This window comes from Solenopsis invicta, chromosome 11, assembly GCF_016802725.1.
Source record: "Solenopsis invicta isolate M01_SB chromosome 11, UNIL_Sinv_3.0, whole genome shotgun sequence".
Taxonomy (NCBI): Eukaryota; Metazoa; Arthropoda; class Insecta; order Hymenoptera; family Formicidae; genus Solenopsis; species Solenopsis invicta.
This window is the reverse complement of record NC_052674.1, coordinates 10,209,161-10,233,054: the sequence shown is the minus strand read 5'-3', so window position 1 is coordinate 10,233,054 and position 23,894 is coordinate 10,209,161. Positions and strand designations below refer to the sequence as shown.

The window sequence follows — 23,894 nt, the reverse complement described above, 5'->3', positions numbered from 1 at the left end:
CATCTGAGATCTCAGAAATGTTTTTCACTCAGGAGTTCTGGAGGAATTCAAGAGACAGTTCGAATTGAGAAAGCACATGCCCGGCTTGAAACCGGAAGCTCCACCCTGGACATTCAATTCGACCGCCGTCTTTACTCGTCTCGATGCTTTCCTGAAACGGCTGGCGGATATCGAGTGGCTCTTCGATACCGTCCTCGAATTTTCCAAGTTGGAGAAGATTGAAATAGGCGGCATTCTTGGACGGTCCTTGAGCGCGAGGATCATAAGCGTGTTCAAAGAATTCCAGCAGCTTTTCGTTTCATTCACTGTGAGGGCTAGCGACGTTCTCGAGCCAGACGACGAATCCTTTGACGTCGATTGTACTAAGTTCGCTGAATCCATCACCGACCTCGATAGCAAACTAGCAGCGATTTTGTGCCAAGCTTTCGACGACTGTGGCAATCTCGAAAGTGTTTTCAAGGTTTGCGAATTATCTCATTTTCTTAGTACAATGAATTTGATCAATTATCCGAAATCTAAAAGGTTTTGCCTGCTTCTAATTATCAGTTGATAAACATCGCTGGATCAGTATTGGAGCGTCCCGTCATACGAAAGCAATTCACTAATCGATACGCTAGAATTCTCGAACTTCTAAACATGGAACTGTCGGTGGTGGAAGTTTTGTTCAATCGCGGTAGCAGGGGTGCTTTGATTAATCTTCCACCTTTGGCCGCCGCCTTAACGTTCACCAACATGTTGCGGCAGCGTATCGACTTGCCTGTACAATCGTTCAAAGCCATGCCGCACCCGTACGTATCACGATGCATCAAAGTTTTTCCTCAAACTCCCCGCTCTCCAGATAGAGTTGAAAGAGTTGATTTTCATGAAAATTATACGAAGTCTAAAGAAGAAGAATAACATTTCTAAATATCCCTTCGACAATCTGCTAAGACGTTCACAGCTTTTTTCATTTGTAGGATCGTTCACAGCGACGAAGGTAATAATATAATGGCACGTTACGAAAGATTGATAAAAATATTCGCCGATAAGGAGGGCGATCTTTTCACCGAGTGGGCGCGAACGGTACCGCAAACTGTTGATCTTGGTCTCAAACGTCACTTGATTTGTAGAGAGGTTGATACTTTGCTACTAAATTTCGATCCCGATCTTCTCGCGGTATTGAAAGAGGTGAACTATTTGAAACAAATGTCACGTTCCGATATTCCCCAAGAAGCAGTTAAGGTACGTAATCTTGACGCGCGTTTCAATTGAAAGTAGTAAAAGTTTGTCTTTTCAAAGAAAACTTTTATGGAAAGTCACTATCGCATGTATTTAATTATTATTTGTATTTAATATCGCATCGTCAGGTATCCGAGAGCGCGGAAACGTTCAGAAAATTTCGCACGATGCTGGCTAGCACGGTCGATTCATACAACAACATACGTAGAACAGCCAAGCAAGTCGAGTTTGATCTAATCGAGTTAGAAGTGGCGCGGATCGATTCCTTGATATCCCGCGGAGAAGATGAGCTATGCTGGAGATCAGATGGGCTTCTAGAATATATAACGGAGCTGGGCGATCTCGTGGAGGGGCTTTGGAAGCGTATGAAGTCCGCTCAATCGAACGTGGAGAAGATCAGAAGCATTTTGGATCCCTGGACGAAAACGCCCCTCATAGAAAGGAAGGATCGTCGTAAGGAGACGCTACTGGCTTTGGAAGACCGTTCGGAAAAAGTATCGAAATGTTACGCGGAGATCACGAAAGCCGCTGAGCAGATACACTCGATATTGGAAGAAAATAAAACGCTCTTCCAAATTAACGAGACCGAGCAGGAAGCTTGGCAAGAATACGTGAAGTATATCGACGACATTGTGATCGAGTTTCTTCGGAAAGCAGTCGGATGCTCTTTAGGTTTATATCCATTTTAAGTTTAAGTAAGAAGCATGATGAAAAAAGTTTAATTAACGTCTCCTTAATTGTCAATTAATTATTAATTTACGCCAAGTATACGATGACATAAAAGCTTAATAAAATCGAATATCTTTTTACGATTGTTATATTTTAGGCTACTTAGCGGAAGGCATGGATCCAATCGGCCAGTGCGAGCCACTGCTTGAAGCAAAATTAGAGCTCAGAGAGCCAGATTTGTATTACTTGCCATCATTGGAACCCGAAGATCCTGACGGACTTGACCAGATGATCCTTGGTCTGTTAAATGATATTACCGGCATGGCTGCCTTGGTACCGCGATTAAAAAATGATTCTGTGGGATACGCTGAAGAATTAGCATCTGACGTAGACATAAAGGCAATGAAAGATGAAATATTGATAAGCGTAGCTACTGCCGTAGAGGAGGCTACTGACTTTTGTAGTAATTTTGAAGGTATGCTTATGACAATCTAGCTTATAACAGTACCGATTTAAATTAACACGTTAATAAATAATATTAAACGCTAGAAATTAGATAATTCATTACTTGTTCAGATTTTTTTCAAATAATTTGTCCGAAATCTGTAATACATATAATTATAATATCGAATAAGAATTATAACTTTAAATTAAATATGCATCATATATGTATAAATAATATATCTGAGAAAATCTGGAATTAAAAATAAAATTAGGAAAAATTTGTTAAAAATGTATTTTAAAATTTTCTAATTTTCGATTTCAAAATATAAACCGCATACATTATTTTTTAAATCTCGATGCAATGTTTCAATGTTCGATCAGGCTACGCCTATTTATGGCTGGATGATAGAGATGTTGTAATGCAACAATTCCTCGAGTACAGCCGTCAATTGTCAATGGAAGAAATAGACATGGTGGCGGCTCAGGACCCTAAAGGTCCGACGAAGTCACCGCCGAAAATGGAGCAATTTCGCGAACAAATTGACCTTTACGAGGGCCTCTATCTCGAGATCGAGGAAATGGATCTGTCCAAAGTATTTTGCGGCTGGTTCAGGGTAGACCTAAGACCCTTCAGACAGTCAGTACTAAACACGGTGTGCAAATGGTCGAGCATGTTCAAAAAACATTTGGTCGATCGTGTAACAAGCAGTCTTTCCGATCTGGGCGCGTTCATAAGGTACTCTCGATTAAAATGTTTGTAACATATGACATCCAATAGTGTAATTACAACATCGCAAAATTTGAAACAAAATATCACTTTTAATACAGCATTTAAATTATTGCTTTTTAAACTCGTATAAAAGTCTAAATAATTTTTTTAAAAATTAATATATCTAGCTTATCTTTAAATATAGCTAATCATTTATATATACATATATATTCCAGATTAGCGGACCAGGGATTGTTACAACAAGTACAACCGGGTGATTATGTGGCTCTAGTTAGCGTAATGGGCTTCCTACTGCAAGTGAAAGAACGCCAGCCAACTACGGACGAGATGTTCCACCCATTAGAAGAAACCATTGAGTTGCTCAAGTTCTACGATCAAGATATACCCGAAGAAGTAAACGTGCTGTTGCAAGAGTTGCCGGAGCAATGGGCAAACACGAAAAAACTCGCTCTTATGGTGAAGCAGCAAGTTGCGCCATTACAGGCAGGTCCGTAGAACGAGAAGCAATCGACATTATTGAGTTGGCAATACTATTGTCAGCCAACTTATAGTTAAATTTCTAAACTATGTTTCTAATTTTATTTAATTAGGAAACGTTTTAAAATTTTATTTTTTACGTTTAAATATTATATAATGTTATCGTAACATTTTACATTATCATTCGTATAAATCATAAAATTTAATAATGCTTTACAAAAATAATAGGCGAAGTATCAAGAATTCGCGGACGAATCTCCGCGTTCGACATTACAATAAATCAGTACCGAGAGGCATTTCGGCGATACGCATTCTTCAAATATGATTGCAAGAATCCATACGAGCTATTAGACGAGGCTCACAAGGAGATCCTCATGCTGGAACGTCAAATGATGGATATACAAGAATCCGCCTCCCTGTTTGAAGTGACGGTACCCGAATTTAAACAGCTGAGGCAGTGCAGGAGGGAGCTGAAGATGCTTAAGCAGCTCTGGGATTATGTAAATATAGTGCAGAGTAGTATCGAGGGCTGGAAGACGACGCCCTGGAGGAAAATCGACGTGGAGAATATGGACATCGAGTGCAAGAAGTTTGCGAAGGAGATACGTGGTTAGTAGCTAAAGAAATTGTCCGTGCCTCCCGAAGGATTCCCTCGAATCGCGCGGTTTCACGTCCCGAATATATCTTTATAAAATATTATTATTCTTCTCGCGCGCTCCCCCTTTTTCACTCTCGCGACTCAAATTGCTGTTGTATAAAGTATACAGCTGTACTTTATTATCTGCAAAATCATGCGCGAAAACATTTCTTCCCGATCGAGGCGTTTAACGTGTCGATATAAAATTTCAATTTCACACCAGATGTATTTGTTCAGTAGCACTGGACAAAGAAATGAGGCCATGGGACACTTATGTATCGTTGGAAGCGACGGTGAAGAATATGCTTACGTCGCTGCGTGCCGTAGGAGAATTGCAAAATCCAGCTATTCGGGAGAGGCACTGGCGACAGCTGATGAATAGTACTAAGGTATCGCTGGAAATTGCAGAGCGGATGTTTAATTCATTTCCCTACGGTACAAACTCATGCAAATTAGAAGATATACTTGATGTCCTTAGCTGAAGGAAGATATAAATTCATTCAACGCCCTACCCATTTTATATCTTGACATTTTTTTTAACGATGCTGCGATCATTACGTTTGAAATGATCCTGCGAAATTGTATATAACAATCCCATAATGCGATTGTGCGTAATCACATCAGATCATACTAGACTTAGTTGCACCGCTGTATATATACGCTATCGGTGTTACAGAAATTGGGCAACATGACTCCAGAAATGACCGTAAGTCCGCTGTACATACGCATTACACGTTGACCTTTCCAATTATATTCTCATTATATAATCATTATATTTTTAATAGTTAAAATCACAAATTTTTGATAAAATCAACCTTGGCACAACTTTAGTTCTTGATAAGTGCGCACTGTTACATTCGACTCTTATAAATTATATTTTATAAGCATGGCTAGAACGCAGCATGTGACACGCTAATTAATATAAAGTTAGGATTTTAGAATTTTATTATTCGCCAAATTTATAAAGCTATTATTATTATATCTATAGGCTTACTTAATGCTGGATGTGTCTAATGATTTTGATATGAATTTCGCATTAGATGATAAATTCAGAGTTAGAATAGCCACATTTAGCATTGAAATCGCTAGAAATCAGATAACTCACCTATTTATAATTCGTATTCTTTCATTATGTAAGTTCCTCATTCATTCATTGTATAAATCAATGTACGATTCTTTAATAAATTTGCTATAAATCGAACATCACATATTTTACGTTATTTAGCAATTTCCTACATCACTCTAAATTATTGTATAAGTAAAGTAAATCGACACATTTTAAATCACACAATCGACATAAATCCTTTTTATCGAGCAAATGTAGCTGCATCGTCAGACGATTTTTTTACACATAGGTTCGTTTCGTAATGGACGAATCAACGACTCTAGCCGATCTGCTCGAGTTGAATCTCCACGAATGCGAGGAGGAAGTTAAGAATATCGTTGATAAAGCAGTTAAGGAAATGTCCATGGAGAAATATATGAAAGAGTTGAAGGTGACGTGGTCAAAAATGGAGTTCGAGCGGGAAGTTCATGCTCGCACGGGAGCTACTCTGATAAGAGCTAGTGAAGAATTGATTGAAACCTTAGAGGAGAACCAGGTACTTAATTAATATCATAACTTTGAAGTTAAAGCATTTTATCCATGTCCAACAGGTTTGCAATTAGCAACAAAAATATCATTCTGATCTTGATATTTAAGAGAGATGACATTCTTTCTAAAATTGCAGGTACAATTGCAAAATCTGATCACTTCGAAATTTATCGCACATTTCCTGGAGGAGGTGTCGTCGTGGCAAAAGAAACTGAGTATTGCCGATCAGGTGACGACGGTCTGGTTCGAAGTTCAACGTACTTGGATGCACCTCGAGAGTATCTTCATGTCGTCCGAGGATATTCGACGGCAGTTGCCGGTGGACGCTGAGCGGTTCGTTCGCATCGACAAGGAATTTAAGGAGATGACGGAGGAGATGGCGAAAACGCCGAACGTCGTGGAGGCGACGAATAAGGACGGTCTTGTGACCGCTTTGGATGTTCTGCAAAAAGAGCTCGTATTATGTGAGAAGGCCTTGGCGGAGTATCTCGAAACGAAGCGTCTCGCCTTTCCACGATTCTACTTCGTCTCTTCTAGCGATCTGCTCGACGTACTCTCGAATGGGAATCAACCGGAAATAGTAGCGAAACACTTGACAAAGTTATTCGATTCTATGGCGCGCCTAAATTTCGATACTAAGAATACCGCGTTAAAGCGCGTCCTGGGTAATTACAATAATTAACCATGGACAACATTTTGCGCTAAATATTAATTATTTTATTTTCCGTCATATTTCAGGTATGTTTGCTAAGGACGGCGAGTACGTGGAATTCGCGAACTGCGAAATGATTTGCGAAGGAGCTGTGGAAGGCTGGTTGAATCGTCTTCAGAGCGCCATGCGCGTATCTATCCGCCATTACTTCAGCGAAGCAGTGGTGACGTACGAGGAAAAACCACGAGAGCAATGGCTTTTCGATTATCCGGCACAGGTGTCTCTCTGCGGAACGCAGATCTGGTGGACCACCGAGGTCAATATGGCGTTCGCACGTCTCGAGGAGGGCTACGATAACTCGATCAAGGACTATCTGAAGAAGCAGATTTCGCAGCTGAGCACTTTGATCACGCTTCTGATAGGAGAACTGACCAAGCAGGAGAGACAGAAGGTTATGACCATCTGTACGATCGACGTTCATTCTAGAGACGTCGTGACGAAACTGGTGCAGTCGAAGGTGGAGACCGCGCAGGCCTTTCAATGGCAGAGTCAACTGCGGCACAGATGGGACGAGAAGGAAAAAGATTGCTTCGCAAATATTTGTGACGCACAGTTCAAATATTCTCACGAATATCTGGGTAATACTCCCAGGTTAGAACAGGCATTATGTTTCACATAATGAGTACGAGTATTTGTTTTTATTGATCGTCGATGTAATATACGCTCGTTTGTTTCTAGATTGGTCATAACGCCGTTAACGGACAGGTGCTACATAACTCTGACGCAATCTTTGCATCTCATCATGGGCGGTGGTCCAGCCGGACCGGCTGGAACCGGAAAAACCGAGACCACGAAAGATCTCGGCAGGGCTCTTGGCATAATGGTGTACGTGTTCAACTGCTCTGAGCAGATGGACTACAAGTCCTGCGGTAACATATATAAGGGTCTGGCGCAAACCGGTGCATGGGGTTGCTTCGATGAATTCAACAGAATCACTGTTGAGGTGCTCTCTGTAGTCGCCGTGCAAGTGAAATCGATTCAAGACGCCATCAGAGATAAAAAGGAAAAATTCAACTTCATGGGAGAGACGATAGCTCTCGAGCCGACCGTTGGCATATTCATCACTATGAATCCCGGTTATGCCGGTCGTACGGAATTGCCGGAGAATCTAAAGGCGCTTTTTCGTCCCTGCGCTATGGTCGTACCTGATTTCGAGCTGATATGCGAGATAATGTTAGTAGCGGAGGGATTTCAGGATGCAAGAGTACTCGCGAGGAAGTTCATCACGTTATACACGTTGTGTAAGGAGTTGTTATCCAAACAGGATCACTATGACTGGGGTTTAAGAGCGATAAAGTCAGTCTTGGTAGTTGCTGGTAGCTTGAAAAGAGGCGATCCTGGCAGACCAGAAGAAGAGGTACTAATGAGAGCTCTGAGAGACTTTAATATTCCCAAAGTGGTGTCGGATGATCTGCCGGTTTTCATGGGTCTGATAGCCGATTTATTCCCAGCATTGGACGTTCCCAGAAAAAGAGACGTTGAGTTCGAGAAGATGGTTAAGCAAGCGGCAGCCGATCTAAGCTTGCAACCTGAAGACGGCTTTATTCTCAAAGTCGTACAACTCGAGGAACTATTAGAAGTGAGGCACTCCGTTTTTATCGTGGGTATAGCTGGTTCTGGAAAGACCCAAGTTTGGAAATCGCTGTTCAAGACGTATCACAACATGAAAAGAAAGCCAGTGTACAACGATCTTAATCCCAAGGCTGTGACTAACGACGAGCTCTTCGGTATAATCAATCCAGCGACGCGAGAGTGGAAGGACGGTCTCTTCTCGGTGATAATGAGAGAGCAGGCCAACCTGGGCGGCGAGAATCCAAAGTGGATCGTTCTGGATGGCGACATCGCGTTCTGGATGGCGACATCGATCCGATGTGGATCGAGTCGCTGAATACCGTTATGGACGACAACAAAGTTCTGACGTTGGCCAGCAACGAACGAATCGCCCTTACGCCAGCTATGAGATTACTCTTTGAGATTTCGAACCTGAGAACCGCCACACCTGCCACGGTCTCGCGCGCCGGTATCCTGTACATAAACCCACAAGATTTGGGATGGAATCCGTACGTGACGAGCTGGGTCGAGAAGCGATCTTTACCGAACGAGAAGTCGAATCTAGTCATGCTCTTCGACAAATACATTCCCACTTGTCTCGAAACTTTACGAACGAGATTCAAGAAAATCACGCCTATAGCCGATATGGCGCACGTCGAGATGCTGTGCACACTTCTCCATTGTCTTTTAACGTCAGAGCTGACGGCCGGCGACTTTCATAAGGAGCATTACGAACTTTATTTCGTGTTCGCTGCCGTCTGGGCCTTCGGCTCCTCCATGTTTCAGGATCAAACTGTGGATTACCGAGTAGAGTTCACTAAATGGTGGACCAACGAATTCAAGCAGGTGAAATTTCCGGGGCAAGGGACGGTTTTCGACTATTACATCGACAGCGAGACGAAGAGTTTCCTTTCCTGGACGGAACGTCTCCCGAAGTTCGAGTTGGATCCGGAGATACCATTACAAGCCGTTCTAGTCTACACGTCGGAGTGTATCAGAATAAAATATTTTCTCGACTTGTTAATGCCGGAGAAATATCCGATAATGTTAATAGGCACAGCTGGTTGTGGCAAGACCGTTCTGGTCGCCGAGAAACTTCTTCAGCTTCCTGAAAATTACGCGGTAGCCAATGTACCGTTCAATTTCTACACCTCGTCCGAGATGCTGCAGAAAATCCTGGAGAAATCACTGGAGAAGAAAGCGGGCAGAAATTATGGCCCGCCAGGAAACAAGACTTTAGTATACTTCATCGACGACATGAATATGCCGGAAGTGGATGCGTACGGCACGGTCCAGCCTCACACATTAATTAGACAACACTTAGATTACGGTCATTGGTACGATCGAACCAAATTAACTCTGAAGGATATTCACAATTGCCAATATGTCAGCTGCATGAATCCAACCGCCGGGTCGTTTACAATTAATCCGAGATTGCAAAGACATTTCGCTGTATTTGCCGTTAGTTTTCCGAACGTGGATTCTTTGACGACAATATACTCCTCTATTTTGTCGCAGCATTTCGCGAATGTAGAACACAGGTAATATTAAAATGGATAAGAAAATTCTATATATACTAGCAATAATTGAATCGTTCACCAAGTAATGTAACTATATAATAATCATTAATTAATAATACTAATTAGATTTCCCGTAAGTGTCACGGAATTGTGTCCGAACATCGTGCAAGCAAGCATTCAACTACATCATCGCTGCGCTCAAATGTTTCTACCGACAGCCGTAAAGTTCCATTATATCTTCAATCTCCGCGAACTTTCCAACTGCTTTCAAGGTCTATTGTTCAGCGGCAACGAGTGCTTACAGTCCTCGGCGGATCTAATCAGACTTTGGATGCACGAAACTCAACGCGTCTACGGAGATAAACTAACGGATGAGAAAGACATCGAAAGTTTCTTAAAGCTACAACTCGATATTCTGAAAAAGAATGTGGAGGAGGTGGACGAGAGCGCCATTTTAGAAAAGCCCAATATTTTTTGTCATTTTGCAGGTCCTTATTTTCTATTCTGTTTCTAATTTTCTGTTGCAAATATTTTTACAAAATTATTAATAACTAATTGTAATTTTGTAAAATCTAACTATCAGCATTTATGTTTCATATTATCATATTATCGAATATAAAAATAATTAATTTTTCGAAAATTACTGAAATATTGTAAAATATTTAGGAGGCGTTGGAGAGCCGAAATACATGCCCGTCAAGGATTGGGCAACTTTACATCGGCTATTGTCAGAAGCAATGGTCAGCTATAATGATATGGTAGCGGCCATGAATTTAGTGCTCTTCGAGGATGCTATGATGCACGTATGTCGCGTAAATAGAATCCTAGAATCGCCTAGAGGCAGCGCGCTCTTAGTAGGTGTGGGTGGTTCCGGTAAGCAGAGTCTTTCGCGATTAGCAGCCTTTATAAGTTCACTGGAGGTTTTCCAAATTCAACTGAAAAAGGGTTACGGCATAACCGATCTGAAATTTGAACTCGCCGCCCTGTATTCGAAAGCCGGTTTAAAGAATTTGGGTATCATGTTCCTGATGACGGACGCGCAAGTAGCGAACGAGCAATTCTTGGTACTTATTAATGACATGCTCGCGTCAGGGGAAGTTCCCGATTTATTCGCCGAGGATGAGGTGGAGAATATAATAGCAGGTTTTAAAAGCAATTTTAATTAAAAACTCTAGACACATTAAAGTAGATAAAATAATCGCATATTTTTATAAATATATATTTTTTTTCATTTAATATCTTTCAAATATTTCTATTATTGTTATCTGTTAGCGTTATTATTTTTTTATTTTTATTAATATTATTGCCATTAATTGCTAAAGTCATAATTACACGTACAATTACATAAAAAAAATAAAAAAAAAGATACAAGCGTTATTATCTGATTAGGCGTTCGTAACGAGGTGAAAGGCGCCGGTATGCTGGACACACGCGAAAATTGCTGGAAGTTCTTCATCGATCGCGTACGTCGACAACTCAGGATAGTATTGTGTTTTTCTCCCGTTGGTTCGACGCTGCGAGTCAGATCCAGAAAATTTCCGGCGATTATAAACTGTACAATGATAAACTGGTTTCATGAGTGGCCTCAAGAGGCATTAATGTCCGTGTCGAAAAGATTCTTGCAAGAACTGGAAGAACTGCCAGAAACTTATAGGTACAAAATAGTATTAAAATGCGAACGGAAATAGTATAAATAAATAAATAAATAAATATATATATATATATAACTTGAAATAAAAGAATATATTTTTTTAAATAGAGAATCAGCTGCCAAATTTATGGCCCATGCGCACACCACTGTAAATATAGCAAGCCGTCATTATCTGAGCAGCGAGCGTCGTTACAATTATACAACTCCGAAGTCTTTCCTGGAACAAATAAGTTTATATACTAGGTTGTTAAAAACAAAAACTTCCGAACTACGTGCCAGAGTGGCTAGATTGGAAAACGGTTTGGACAAGTTGAGATCAACGGCAGTACAAGTGGATGAGTTAAAGAAGAAGTTAGCCGTACAAGAGGTGGAATTACAGCAGAAGAACGAAGCTGCAGACACTTTAATTGCTATAGTTGGCGTCGAGACGGAAAAAGTCCAAAAAGAAAAGGCGATAGGTCTGTATCATTAATAATACAATAACAATAAATTTTACACAATTCTGTATATATATGTATTTAAAAATACTTTAATTGAAAATCGTTATTTAATCTATAGCGGATGAGGAGGAGTCCAAAGTGGCCGTGATTGCCGACGAAGTTTCGAAGAAGCAAAAAGACTGCGAGGCAGACTTAATGAAAGCCGAGCCTGCTTTGCTCGCGGCGCAAGAAGCTCTAAATACTCTGAACAAGGCGAATCTAACGGAATTAAAATCATTCGGCTCGCCTCCCGGCGCTGTAACAAACGTCACTGCTGCAGTCATGGTCCTTTTGGCACCAGGTGGCAAAGTACCTAAAGATCGCAGTTGGAAGGCCGCCAAGGTATTATCAAATCGATTGGAACAATTCGAGAGAGAATCTCTCTCGTGATTCTATCTGAGCAACAAGCATCGAAAGTCATATTCTTTCTTTTCCCCGTAAAGATCGTGATGGCGAAAGTGGATACCTTTCTGGATGCTTTAATCAATTATGACAAAGAGAATATACATCCCGAGGTGATTAAAGCGATACAGCCGTATCTCAAGGACTCCGAATTCGAGCCTGAGTTCGTAAGATCTAAGTCAGCTGCCGCGGCGGGCTTATGCGCCTGGGTGATCAATATTATCAAGTTCTATGAAGTCTTTTGCGACGTAGAACCGAAACGGAAAGCGCTCGCGCATGCCAACGCGGAGCTGGCTGCAGCTCAGGACAAGCTTAGCGGTATCAAACGAAAAGTGGTTGTAAGTGAATATTAATATCAAAGATTAATCTCTGTGATTCTATATTTCAATAGAATTTCAAAAAGCACAGATCCGCGCACATGCGTCATTTCACGCACAATGTTTCGTTAACATATTAAAGTAATTCGGATAATCAATTTCTTTTTTTCAGTCCTTGGAAGAACAGTTGGCGAAGTTAACGGCGGATTTCGAGCAAGCGACATCCGAGAAATTGAAATGCCAGCAAGAAGCCGACGCCACCAACTCAACGATCGCGTTAGCGAACAGATTAGTCGGCGGTCTGGCGTCCGAAAACGTTCGTTGGGCCGATTCAGTGGCCAAGTGAGCATTTTTTTTACAATATGTAATACCTTGTAACATTATACGAAAATCACAAAGAAAACAATTGCAAATATTTGTAGCTTCATGCAGCAAGCATCGACTTTACCCGGCGATGTACTGTTGGTGACGGCTTTCATATCCTACGTGGGTTGTTTCACAAAACAATTCCGACAGGATTTACAAAGCAAGCAATGGCTGCCGTTCATACGCAGCATAGAACCGATAGTCCCAATTACCGAAGGTCTGGATCCTCTCTCGCTGCTAACGGACGACACGCAAATCGCCAAATGGAATAACGAGGGATTGCCGAACGATCAAATGTCGACGGAGAACGCTACGATACTGACCAACTCCGATCGTTGGCCGCTAATGATAGATCCACAGGTATATACGGCAAGAGATTATACAAAGCCGAATTAGGTTCGATAAAAAAATTTTACAGCTTCAGGGTATAAAGTGGATCAAGGAGAAGTATGGAGACGAACTGAAAGTGATTAGATTAGGTCAACGTGGTTACTTGGACGTGATCGAGGTATCATTAGCGAATGGATCTACAGTCCTGCTGGAGAACATCGGGGAAACTGTAGATCCCGTTCTGGATCCTCTACTGGGCCGAAATTTAATCAAGAAGGGTCGAGCCATTAAGATCGGTGATAAAGAGGTGGAATACAATTCCATGTTCAGATTGCTATTGCACACGAAGCTGGCTAATCCCCATTACAAGCCGGAAATGCAAGCGCAAACCACGCTGATTAATTTCACGGTGACGAGAGATGGTTTGGAGGATCAATTGCTCGCGGAAGTGGTTAAGGCGGAGAGACCGGATTTAGAGGAGCTGAAGGCGGAGCTTACCCGGCAACAGAATGACTTCAAGATTACTCTCAACAGTCTCGAAGATTCACTTCTCTCAAGGTACAAGATCATCATTATAATTCAAGAGCTATAAGTTATTTATATATGTACGCATATATAAATTAAAAAATTTATTCGTCACGCGAGAAAGAAGTTTGCTTCTCCGAAAAGAAATAATTTTGTGTAAAATTACAATAATATATTATAACAAAATTTTCTCTTTATATAAATATTTTTTTCAATGAATTCACAATCAGTGATATGCGAGTTTGTGAAATAAATGAGCGTATGCAGCGGCAAATATATGCAATGCATATAATTATTAATTTTATTATTATTATTTTAGACTATCATCAGCCGGCAGCAATGTCCTCGAAGACACATCTCTCGTGGAGAACTTAGAGACTACTAAGCGTACGGCCGCGGAGATCGAGTCCAAAGTTACGGAAGCTCGCGGTACCAGTCGACAGATCGACGCAGCTCGAGAATTATATCGGCCAGCAGCGGCGAGAGCCTCATTGCTATACTTTATTCTGAATGACCTAAATACAATCAATCCTATCTATCAATTTTCGCTAAAAGCTTTCAGCGTAGTCTTTCAGAAGGCGATCTTAAAGGCCGATCCCGCGCCCGACGTTGCGGGAAGAGTGCAGAATCTAATCGAGTGCATCACGCATTCAGTCTTCATGTACACCAGCAGGGGGCTCTTTGAGTGCGACAAGCTGATCTTCGCTTCGCAAATGGCTTTTCAAATCTTATTGGTAAGAAACGAAGTCACGGCTAGCGAGCTGGACTTCCTCCTGAGATTCCCTATAACGCCACATGTCACCTCGCCGGTCGATTTCCTCACCAACGTCAGTTGGGGTGGGATAAGAAGTCTCGCTACGAGGGAAGAGTTTCGGTACGCACGATGAGAAACTATTGTCCCGTTGTCGCGCTGTAGCCACTTGCTTATCCCGCTTGTTTGAAGGAATTTGGATCGGGACATCGAGAGTTCCGCCAAACGCTGGAAAAAGTTCGTGGAGTGCGAATGTCCGGAGCGCGAGAAGTTTCCCCAAGAGTGGAAAAATAAGACGGCTATACAACGTCTGTGCATGCTGAGAGCTCTGAGACCGGACAGGATGACGTATGCTATCGCAGCGTTTATCGAGGAGAAGCTTGGTGCGAGATACATCGAGGCGAGAACGGTGGAGTTCGCGAAATCTTTCGAGGAGACTAGCCCGAGCACTCCCATTTTCTTTATTCTGTCGCCCGGAGTAAATCCATTAAAGGTGATTATAAAATATTTCTTTTTATCTTTTATTGTTCTCATAAATAATGCAAAATTTTTCATAAATATTTACTTTCTAGAATTCGTTAAAAAATTAATATAAAAGTCAGATTATTAAATTTCTTTTGATATGAAATACGAAAAAACAATGATGATAAATCAAAAGATGTTTTTTCTGTTGAGGATGTGGAAGATCTAGGTCGTCGTCTTGGCTTTACGTCAGATAATCAAAATTTTCATAATGTGTCTCTTGGTCAAGGGCAAGAGACGGTGGCCGAGCAGGCTATTGACGTAGCGGCTAAAAATGGTCATTGGGTAGTGTTACAAAATATACATTTAGTAAAAAAGTGGCTTCCACTGCTGGAAAAGAAATTGGAGACGGCCGCGGAAGGTTCTCATTCTGATTACAGAATGTTTATGAGCGCAGAACCGGCTAGTACGGCAGCCGGTCATATAATACCTCAAGTAAGAATAATCTTACATTTCTGTCTTACATTTTTTAAATAAAGATAATAATCAAGTGAAAAATTTTATTCATATTTTATGAAATTTATAAATTGTAAATTTTTTAAATTATTTACACGTAATGGGAAAGAAATTTTAATTCAATAAATTTCACTAATATTTGTTTATTCGGTAATTGTTTTATAATTATTTTTAGGGTATTCTGGAATCATCGATTAAAATAACAAACGAACCGCCCACTGGTATGCAAGCGAATTTGCATAAAGCTCTGGACAATTTTAATCAAGAAACTTTGGAAATGTGTTCTAAAGAAGCCGAGTTCAAAACGATTTTATTCTCTCTGTGTTACTTTCACGCAGTCGTTGCGGAACGTCGTAAATTCGGACCCCAAGGTTGGAATAAAATATATCCCTTCAATGTGGGAGATCTGAACATCAGTGTCAGTGTACTTTATAATTATTTGGAAGCCAGTCCGAAGGTACCTTGGGAAGATTTAAGGTTAATATATACTTGAATTATTAATCAAGATCAATAATAAATAAGATAAATAAGTTAAACAAAGAGCACAATTTACTAAAAGTTAAGTAAAATCAATCAAGCATTGCTACACGCGTAAATGTATAATTTAACTTAAAATGAAGTTATCCCCTTTATAATGTAAGATATGTAAATGAAAGAATTTAATAATTAATATTCTTAAAAAGATATCTCTTCGGAGAAATTATGTATGGTGGTCATATAACGGATGACTGGGACAGAAGACTTTGCGTATCCTATCTCGAAGAATTAATGCAACCTGATCTGATCGACGGAGAATTGCAACTAGCACCAGGTAAATTAATAGGCTGTTTAATATTAATGAAGGATAATATATTATTAGGAGCCATGCTAATGCTGCGATCGTCTTGCATTTCAGGTTTTCCTGCGCCACCTAATACAGACCTAGTCGGTTATCATACATATATTGATGAAGCTATACCAGCGGAATCGCCATATTTGTATGGGCTACATCCAAACGCGGAAATCGGTTTTTTAACGATGACAGCTGAAAATTTATTCCGAACGGTCTTTGAAATGCAACCGCGTGACACCGGTGGCTCGGGAGGACAAACCGTTACCAGAGAGGAGAAGGTGTTATTAGGCACTTGTTTGCATATAGATTTATTATGAGATGTCTCACGTGCTATATTTATCTCAGGTAAAACAAGTATTGGACGAAATAATAGAGAAGCTACCCGAAGAGTTCAACATGACGGAGATCATGGGAAAAGTGGAGGAACGTACACCGTACGTGATCGTCGCCTTTCAAGAATGCGAGAGGATGAATTACCTGACGACCGAAATTAAACGATCGCTGCGGGAGTTGGATCTGGGCCTTAAGGGCGAGCTCACCATAACGTCGGACATGGAAGACCTGGAAAATGCGTTATTCTTCGATCAAGTTCCACCGGTGTGGGCTAGCAGAGCTTATCCGTCTTTATTGGGTCTAACCGGTTGGTTCGTCGATTTGCTGCTGAGGATCAGAGAGCTGGAAACATGGTCCACGGATTTCGTTGTGTGTATACGACGACGACGACGACGACGACGACGACACGTTCTTATGACAGAGCTAACGTAATAGAACAATTAATTCTCTTCCAGTTACCGGCATCGGTGTGGCTCGCCGGGTTTTTCAATCCCCAATCGCTACTCACCGCCATCATGCAATCGACAGCTAGAAGGCACGAGTTGCCGCTCGATAAAATGTGCCTCCAGTGCGACGTGACCAAGAAGAACAAGGAGGAATTCACGTGAGTAGGAAGAATAATTGGACGGAAGTCGAAGTTCCGCGGGTATAATCTAGGTGGTCGCGAGAGCAGAATAGTTATCGCCTGTTAACTCGACTTGTCTTGTGTATCGAGCCGACGAGTGACTTCCTTTCCGATTTGTTCGCGTTAGGTCAGCACCGAGGGACGGGGCCTACGTCCACGGAATATTTATGGAAGGAGCGCGATGGGACATCCAAACGGGAATCATCGTCGATTCCAGACCCAAGGAATTATACCCGGCGATGCCGGTGATTAATGTACGCGCGATCACGCAAGACAAACAGGATTTGAGAAACATGTACGAGTGCCCGGTGTACAAAACACGTACGCGTGGCCCGACATATGTATGGACATTTAATTTAAAAACTAAGGATAAACCGGCTAAATGGACGTTGGCCGGCGTTGCTCTCTTGCTACAAACCTAGATAGAATAACTGTCGTTAGCAATTAGTCGATGTTGATTACTTAAATAATATCAAAATAGATGCATTGACATCATCGTCGTACCTGCGTAAGAAGATAAGCCTCGATCGTTTCTTTGTCAGATTTTTGCAAGTATTCTTTGTTACGTAGATATGATGGTACTCTTTACTATTTTGTCATGTAACAAGAATTGATTGTAAAAATGTTAGTCAGAATTAATTAATTAAGATTAATATAATTGTTCGTATTTATTTATAGCAAATGCTTCTTATTATATTTTAACATTCTAATAAAGATATAACGTTGTAAATATACCAATAATTTAGATATTATTATTACTTTTGAGTCGAAAATAAATTTGTTCTTTACGAGATGATGCTTCGCGCGCAGATCCGCAATTACGGGGGTATAAAGAAGAGAACGATTCGACGGCAAATCCCAAATGGTCGATCGAAGGTGGGGGACTAATCGACCGAGAGTTAATAAAACGTAGGAGGAGAAACGACGCGAGGTCTCCGAGGAGTATCCGGCCCGTTTCACGAACCGGCGTGTTCAGTTTTCCGCGACAGGGAAAAAGGAGAAATTATCCGTCATTCGTCGAAACCGGGAGGCCCTCCCTGAAGACGTCGGAGATCAATACTGGTATCCCGGAGTAAACAAAAGCCGATGCCTATCCAGCTACAAAGTGTCGGTCAATTTAATTTAGTGCCAAGCCCCCGAGATAGGGATACGAAGAAAGAAAGGAAAAAGATGTGTCCGCGCGGAGAACACAAAGGTCTCCATAAAGTCGCGCGCATCAAAATTGCATCGTGTTAGCGGAACAAATAAAATTTTCGACTTCAATGTGTGCCACGCAGCCTTTGAACTATATCTCTCGTAGAATAAAAATTTTATCACGCGCGAAGAGCTCTCGAGAAAACACCTGACTTCTTCATTATCGATTTTTTTTTTAGAGTACTTTTCATAAAGAAAAATATTTAGTATCGTACGATTAATGTTGACAATGAGTACGCAAGTTGAAAAAATTTCCTTAAAGCAATCGAAATTGAAAGATATTCACGCGATTACAAAATCTTTTGTTTGCGTTGCGTGCATTAATTATTCCAGTGAATTAATTCAGTGAGAGAAGATTGCACGATTCAATTTCACGCGAGCTTTAATAAAGTTAACAAATCAAAGTAAATGGAGAAACTTTGACTTTAACATTGATCCATACGTTTACCGATTCGATAATAAAAATAGCATTTTTTTTTCTGCAAAGATCGGCAACATTATTATTATTACATTCTGGTCACCCTAATGGTTCAGGCACACAGCAAACATACAGCGGCACGACTAATAGTACGATCTGCACAAAGTCAACTCATGAATCCCATCGGACAGAAGGGGGACAAAGAAAAAAAATTATCGTCCCTTTGACGGTTGCCAGTGATTGGCTCTCGGACACCCTCCTCGTGATACGTGGCGGATCGATCGGCATCCGTGCACTGGCTTCAATCACGGTTTTCATTAAGCCGCGCTGGACGGTGGAGGGTAAAAGCTCGAATAGCTGATGTTTCGTGTGTCAGGCGGAACGAGAGGAAGCTTCTGGTTTCAGGACTTGAGCTTCTGGCACGAACTTCGTAAGAAACTTCAACGCCTAATTGGGCATCAGCCACTCGTTAGGCGATATCTCGAAAATTGCGTCGGTTTTGTTGCTGAACAGAGAATAAGAGAAAAAAAGAGAGAGAGGGGAGAGCCAAAATTATTTGAAGTCTTGTTAATATTTTGCGGAAAGCGGAAGTTGTACTGCGTTCAAGATTATGAAAAATAGCGTGTTAATTTGTATGTTCAAAATTACGCAATTCGTTTACAAGTTAATGAAGCAATATGTTGTTAGTAACAATCTTTAAATTATTATATAATATTATTGAAGAAAATAAATCAATAAATTCCAAGAGTTTAATACTCGTTTTCCGCGTATTGTGAATGAAATTTTCTCGAGAGCGAAACTTATAAGCTTGAAGTTCTCGATAAGAACTCAGTAATGAAGGCTCTTGAAATAAGAGCCTTCGAAAGGAATAGAAGCTTGGCGAAGAATCTGTGCCAACAGGTAGTCCTTTCTTTTTAAAGATTCCGACCTTCGATCCGTTCGTAACGATCAGTTTCGTTCAACAAACCGTTAACGAGCACGTTTGATGTGAGGATTATGCATAATGCCACATCTTGCGTGCCTCGTCAGCCGCAACAAAAGAGGATATTAATAGGCATCGGTTAGCGTAATAAATCATCAATTTATTCACGATTTCGTATTGCCAATTACGATTACGAGTGCATCGTCTTCAATCGAAGATGAATAAAATTAAACTAAATAAAATTCCACTAACAGAAGCAATACTTTAATCTAATAAACCGATTCTTTCTCGTCACTCCGTAATTTTAAAATCTAAATGTATTTTTTCCTCTTTTTTACAAGGTACACTCATAAAAGTGGAGAGCAAATTGTTTAATTTGAAATGTTTGTGCAATTGGGTTTGAGATTGTTAATTGCATTCGACTTACTTTAAATATAAAATATTTAAACAAGATCTTTTGTCTGCAAAATATCGATAAATTTATCTCGATCTTCACTCATTTTTATCTCACTTTGAATTAGTATTGTCAGAGATGACAAAAGGTTTCAGATAAACTTCGTAAATCTCTTTTCTTTTTATTAATATAACGAGAGCTACCGTACATAAAGCAATTTAGTGTATTGTGTTGTACGAAGGCGATTACTCGTCGGAAAGTTTGCCTACTTTGTTTATTCGATACAAGGAATTCGCGTTACAGTATCGTGGTATCAGGGAAAGGTCCATGGTCATCGTTAACACAAGGGGAAGTTAATGGCTCCTTTGTTTCGTCCTGAGAGCGGGCGACTTCCATTTTTCATCGGCATCGGCGCGGCTGGGACCGTCGCTTCTTTAGCGAGTTAATCATTTTTAAAGGACCGACCGCAGGTGACGGTGCGTCATACTCGTCGTGACCGTGATATTAAAGGACGTCAGGCATTCCCGTCTAGAATTAAATTTCTCGAGCGGGGAAAAGCTCGAGTTTAGACAGTCACCCCGGTTTCAGAGGGGTAATGAAACGCCACGAGAGCTGCCGCGCAATTTGTTTTGCATACGGACGACATTTTTCACTTCGTGGAAGAGAGAGTCCCATCTGACATTCAGCTCTCAAGTATTTCTCGGATGCCCGCGTTACATTCTTTAATCTTGACAGAGATTCCGGCAAATTCAAAATACGATTCGGTGGTGTATATTCGCAGCGAACACTTGCGGCATACATCAAATAAAATGATGTCTTGTTGCGACATAAGGTCTAAAAATATTTTTATCTATCACTTTTTACGTGATTTCTACAGTTTGTCACGTTCACCGGACGTCATGGAGAGAGTAATCCGCGAGAAAAATGTTTCAGATAGCGAAATGCAGTTTGACGCGTTGACAAAAAAAAAAAACAGAACGTGTCAGATATAACTTTTCATTTCATTCTCTGTGGATCATCTCGTTAATGGGACATGCGCGGAAAATATTTTGTTCAAGAACATGCGAAATCGCACGTTTCTCTCTTTTCATTCTCGTCCTTTCTAAATTTCACAAGAGCAGACTAAAGAAGAAAAGAAAAAAAAAACGAAAAGCTACCGTGCGAGGTAGATTGATCTCGAAATTCGTGTAATCTTGCGTGCTTTGCAAAAATTATTGATCGAAGATATAGATGACGGCGGGATGTGAAGGTATTAATTAAGCATTTGCGAAGGGCGGATTGAAACGGTAGGCGGGATCGTGGAGACGTGGCTAACTAGAGAGACCTTTGAGCACCGACTTCGGCTCGGGAGATCTGTAAACCAATTAGTGACGCCTCGTCGATACGGAGGGCTAAGTCGTCCTAACCGGATCGTTCGGTTAAACTGCTTACTTGATTACGTGACGTTAGTTAGCGTCACTGTAGTCGCCTGTCGACCACAGGTGATACCCCCCCAAATTCCGATCACGTAAAGATCCGCCAATTTTTGGTGCTTGGGAACACTTCGGCTGTCACTAATGTCGGAAAGGCAATTTTATGGAGCGAAACGATTCTCCTGGCCGCGCCGATTCTGCGCGTCGTCGCGATATTTTCGCTTGAGTTGGCACAATTCACGCTGCGGAAAGTCAGACTAAAATAAAATGTAAAATCGTGTTTTAATTTTGTGAAGTGATTACGTATTTCAATTAGTTCAACGAATTGCTTAAATTTAGATGAGAAAATTGGATAAAGATTTTATTTCGCGCGAACCACGCGAAATATTTACGCTATGAAATATCTTCGCAATAATGGCACGGAACAGCGAAAACAGAGTAGAAGAGATTTGTTTACACATCCTTGTCTGTAAATAACCTTTTATTAAAGTCGCGCAGAATGCACCATAGAATGCGGCATAATAGTAAGAATATAAAGGAGGACTTATAAGCTCCGGAAATTATAAACTCCTGGGCATATATTGCGAACGTATCCCGACAAGGGTCACTCGATATACGCCGAGCTCCGAGCCGTACGTGCGTTCATGCATCCCTCGGGAGATTACAACAAAAACGCGGGGGAAGATAGCACACAGTGGGTCCGCTACCTAAATTCGAACTACGTGTGTATTCGCGCGAGATACTTTTTTTTTTCTCTTCACCCTACGCACGAATGCCCACGGGGTGTTATCGTTGCCCTATTAAATTCAAAAATTACTTTTTCTCAAACGACGTGTATATTCGCGCAGCGTACATACGACGATTGCGGTTGGCTGTTGTACGCGATATCCTCGCGCGCTCAGTTGGCAGCTGGTTACATATGCCCAGCGCGTAAATTACAGAAACGCAAATTTCTGTTTGTATAAAATTTCTAAAACTCGATAGATTTATTTACGTATTTCTCTCGCGACGAAAACAACGCGAAATAATATTGGCCAGCTGCAAGGGTAGTTGCGTTACGTAAATCTAGGGAGGGAGAGATACTTTTTCCCCCCTTCGGTTGAAATACACTCGGGACGCGCGCAGCGAGTTATTCGATAGGAGCCTTGCCAAACAACGGCTGGTTCAATTGTATACTTTGACTTCCTCTCGTTCTCTCTCCCTCCCGCGTGTATTTAGAAGTGCTTTGGTATTGCCCTAATTAAAGCCGGCTTAATTATACCGGCAATGTTATTCGGTTCACCACGGCACAGCGCGTATTGTTCGCAGCTTGTTTCGTACTCGTGTTTTCGGGCAGTGGAAAAAAAATCGCTTATTAGTCTCTCATTTTTTTATATGCTCTATTGTCCACATGTATGTACGTCAAAGCCAATTTTCAGGAGAGTGTTCTCCCCTCATAGTCGACATTTTAATTTCACGTTCATGTATAGGCATTATTTTCGTTTCGCATTGCCATGAACATTTCCTACTTTTAGCTGTGTCCATAGAAGTGTAAATTCGAATCTCTGATGTGTTTACTGACTCTCTCTCTCTCTCTCTCTCTCTCTCTCTCTCTCTTGCTCTCTTCCTCTCAACTCCATTTAATGCTAGCGTCGAAAATTTTGAATTCGCTGCTTCCTAGACATGCAAATATCGCTTCAGCTTTTAAGAGACAATTTGGCATACATCGCAAAGAATCGTTTCTACTACTTTCCTCTCTATATACTTGAACCTTGACTAATGACTCGAATACCTATTTTTTCTCTCGCGGAGATTTAAAAGTAAGAACTCGCTTTTTTCAAAAAGTTACATCGGGATGCCTTTTGTGTAGCGTATGCTAAACTCAGCGAGCTATTTTTTTATCTTTATTGGAAACGGTTCTAAAATAGAACCACGTTATCTCAGCGTGAGTCAGAGACGTTCCTTGTATCATTCGTGCAAATTTATGTTGAATTTATGCCGTCAGGTATGTCAAAGACGAGAATTATATACTATGGAACAACTGATTTCAAATTTGTCGAACAATTTGCAATTTAAAGTTATCTATGCATTTTCGGGACGTACTTTGTATGCAGCGATAAAATTACGCCGCGCTGATGAAGCGAAGCACGTATTGCGACAGAAGATGAATTACGCCGATAAGGCGTTAAATATTCCCGGCATGCCTTTCCGTTAGTGCGATTATCGACGCGCGATGATCAACACGATAATTGCACCTCCGTCATCGCGAACACTCGCGAGTTCTCGGCTGTCATCTTGCTTGCGTCTCGCGCGAAGAAAATATCGCCGGCTAATATTTGCGCGTCTACTGTGGGTCTGGGCCCACAGTCCGAAGGGTCTTTGGAGGCAGACCGTTTATCGTTAATGCGATTAAGTCGATGCGTGATTCATTCCA

General features: G+C 41.1%; 1 protein-coding gene across 1 annotated transcript in view; it reads left to right on the top strand.

The window, feature by feature from the left end:
- The window catches only part of LOC105200284 (dynein beta chain, ciliary), a 29,402-nt gene extending 11,520 nt beyond the window's left edge, over positions 1-17,882 (top strand). The window contains 33 exon segments of the mRNA XM_039455165.1: positions 33-460; positions 547-788; positions 957-1,221; positions 1,347-1,890; positions 2,045-2,362; positions 2,713-3,067; positions 3,277-3,548; positions 3,767-4,147; positions 4,416-4,564; positions 4,852-4,881; positions 5,531-5,776; positions 5,906-6,434; positions 6,508-7,072; positions 7,160-8,324; positions 8,327-9,573; positions 9,679-10,040; positions 10,219-10,695; positions 10,942-11,206; positions 11,312-11,661; positions 11,762-12,024; positions 12,126-12,422; positions 12,574-12,743; positions 12,824-13,127; positions 13,186-13,655; positions 13,942-14,496; positions 14,566-14,866; positions 15,049-15,330; positions 15,527-15,828; positions 16,035-16,162; positions 16,247-16,461; positions 16,529-16,885; positions 16,972-17,120; positions 17,269-17,882. Of these exon segments, the coding sequence (XP_039311099.1) occupies positions 33-460; positions 547-788; positions 957-1,221; positions 1,347-1,890; positions 2,045-2,362; positions 2,713-3,067; positions 3,277-3,548; positions 3,767-4,147; positions 4,416-4,564; positions 4,852-4,881; positions 5,531-5,776; positions 5,906-6,434; positions 6,508-7,072; positions 7,160-8,324; positions 8,327-9,573; positions 9,679-10,040; positions 10,219-10,695; positions 10,942-11,206; positions 11,312-11,661; positions 11,762-12,024; positions 12,126-12,422; positions 12,574-12,743; positions 12,824-13,127; positions 13,186-13,655; positions 13,942-14,496; positions 14,566-14,866; positions 15,049-15,330; positions 15,527-15,828; positions 16,035-16,162; positions 16,247-16,461; positions 16,529-16,885; positions 16,972-17,120; positions 17,269-17,563 (12,278 nt within the window). The 3' untranslated portion in view covers positions 17,564-17,882.
- Positions 17,883-23,894: the final 6,012 nt, after the last annotated feature.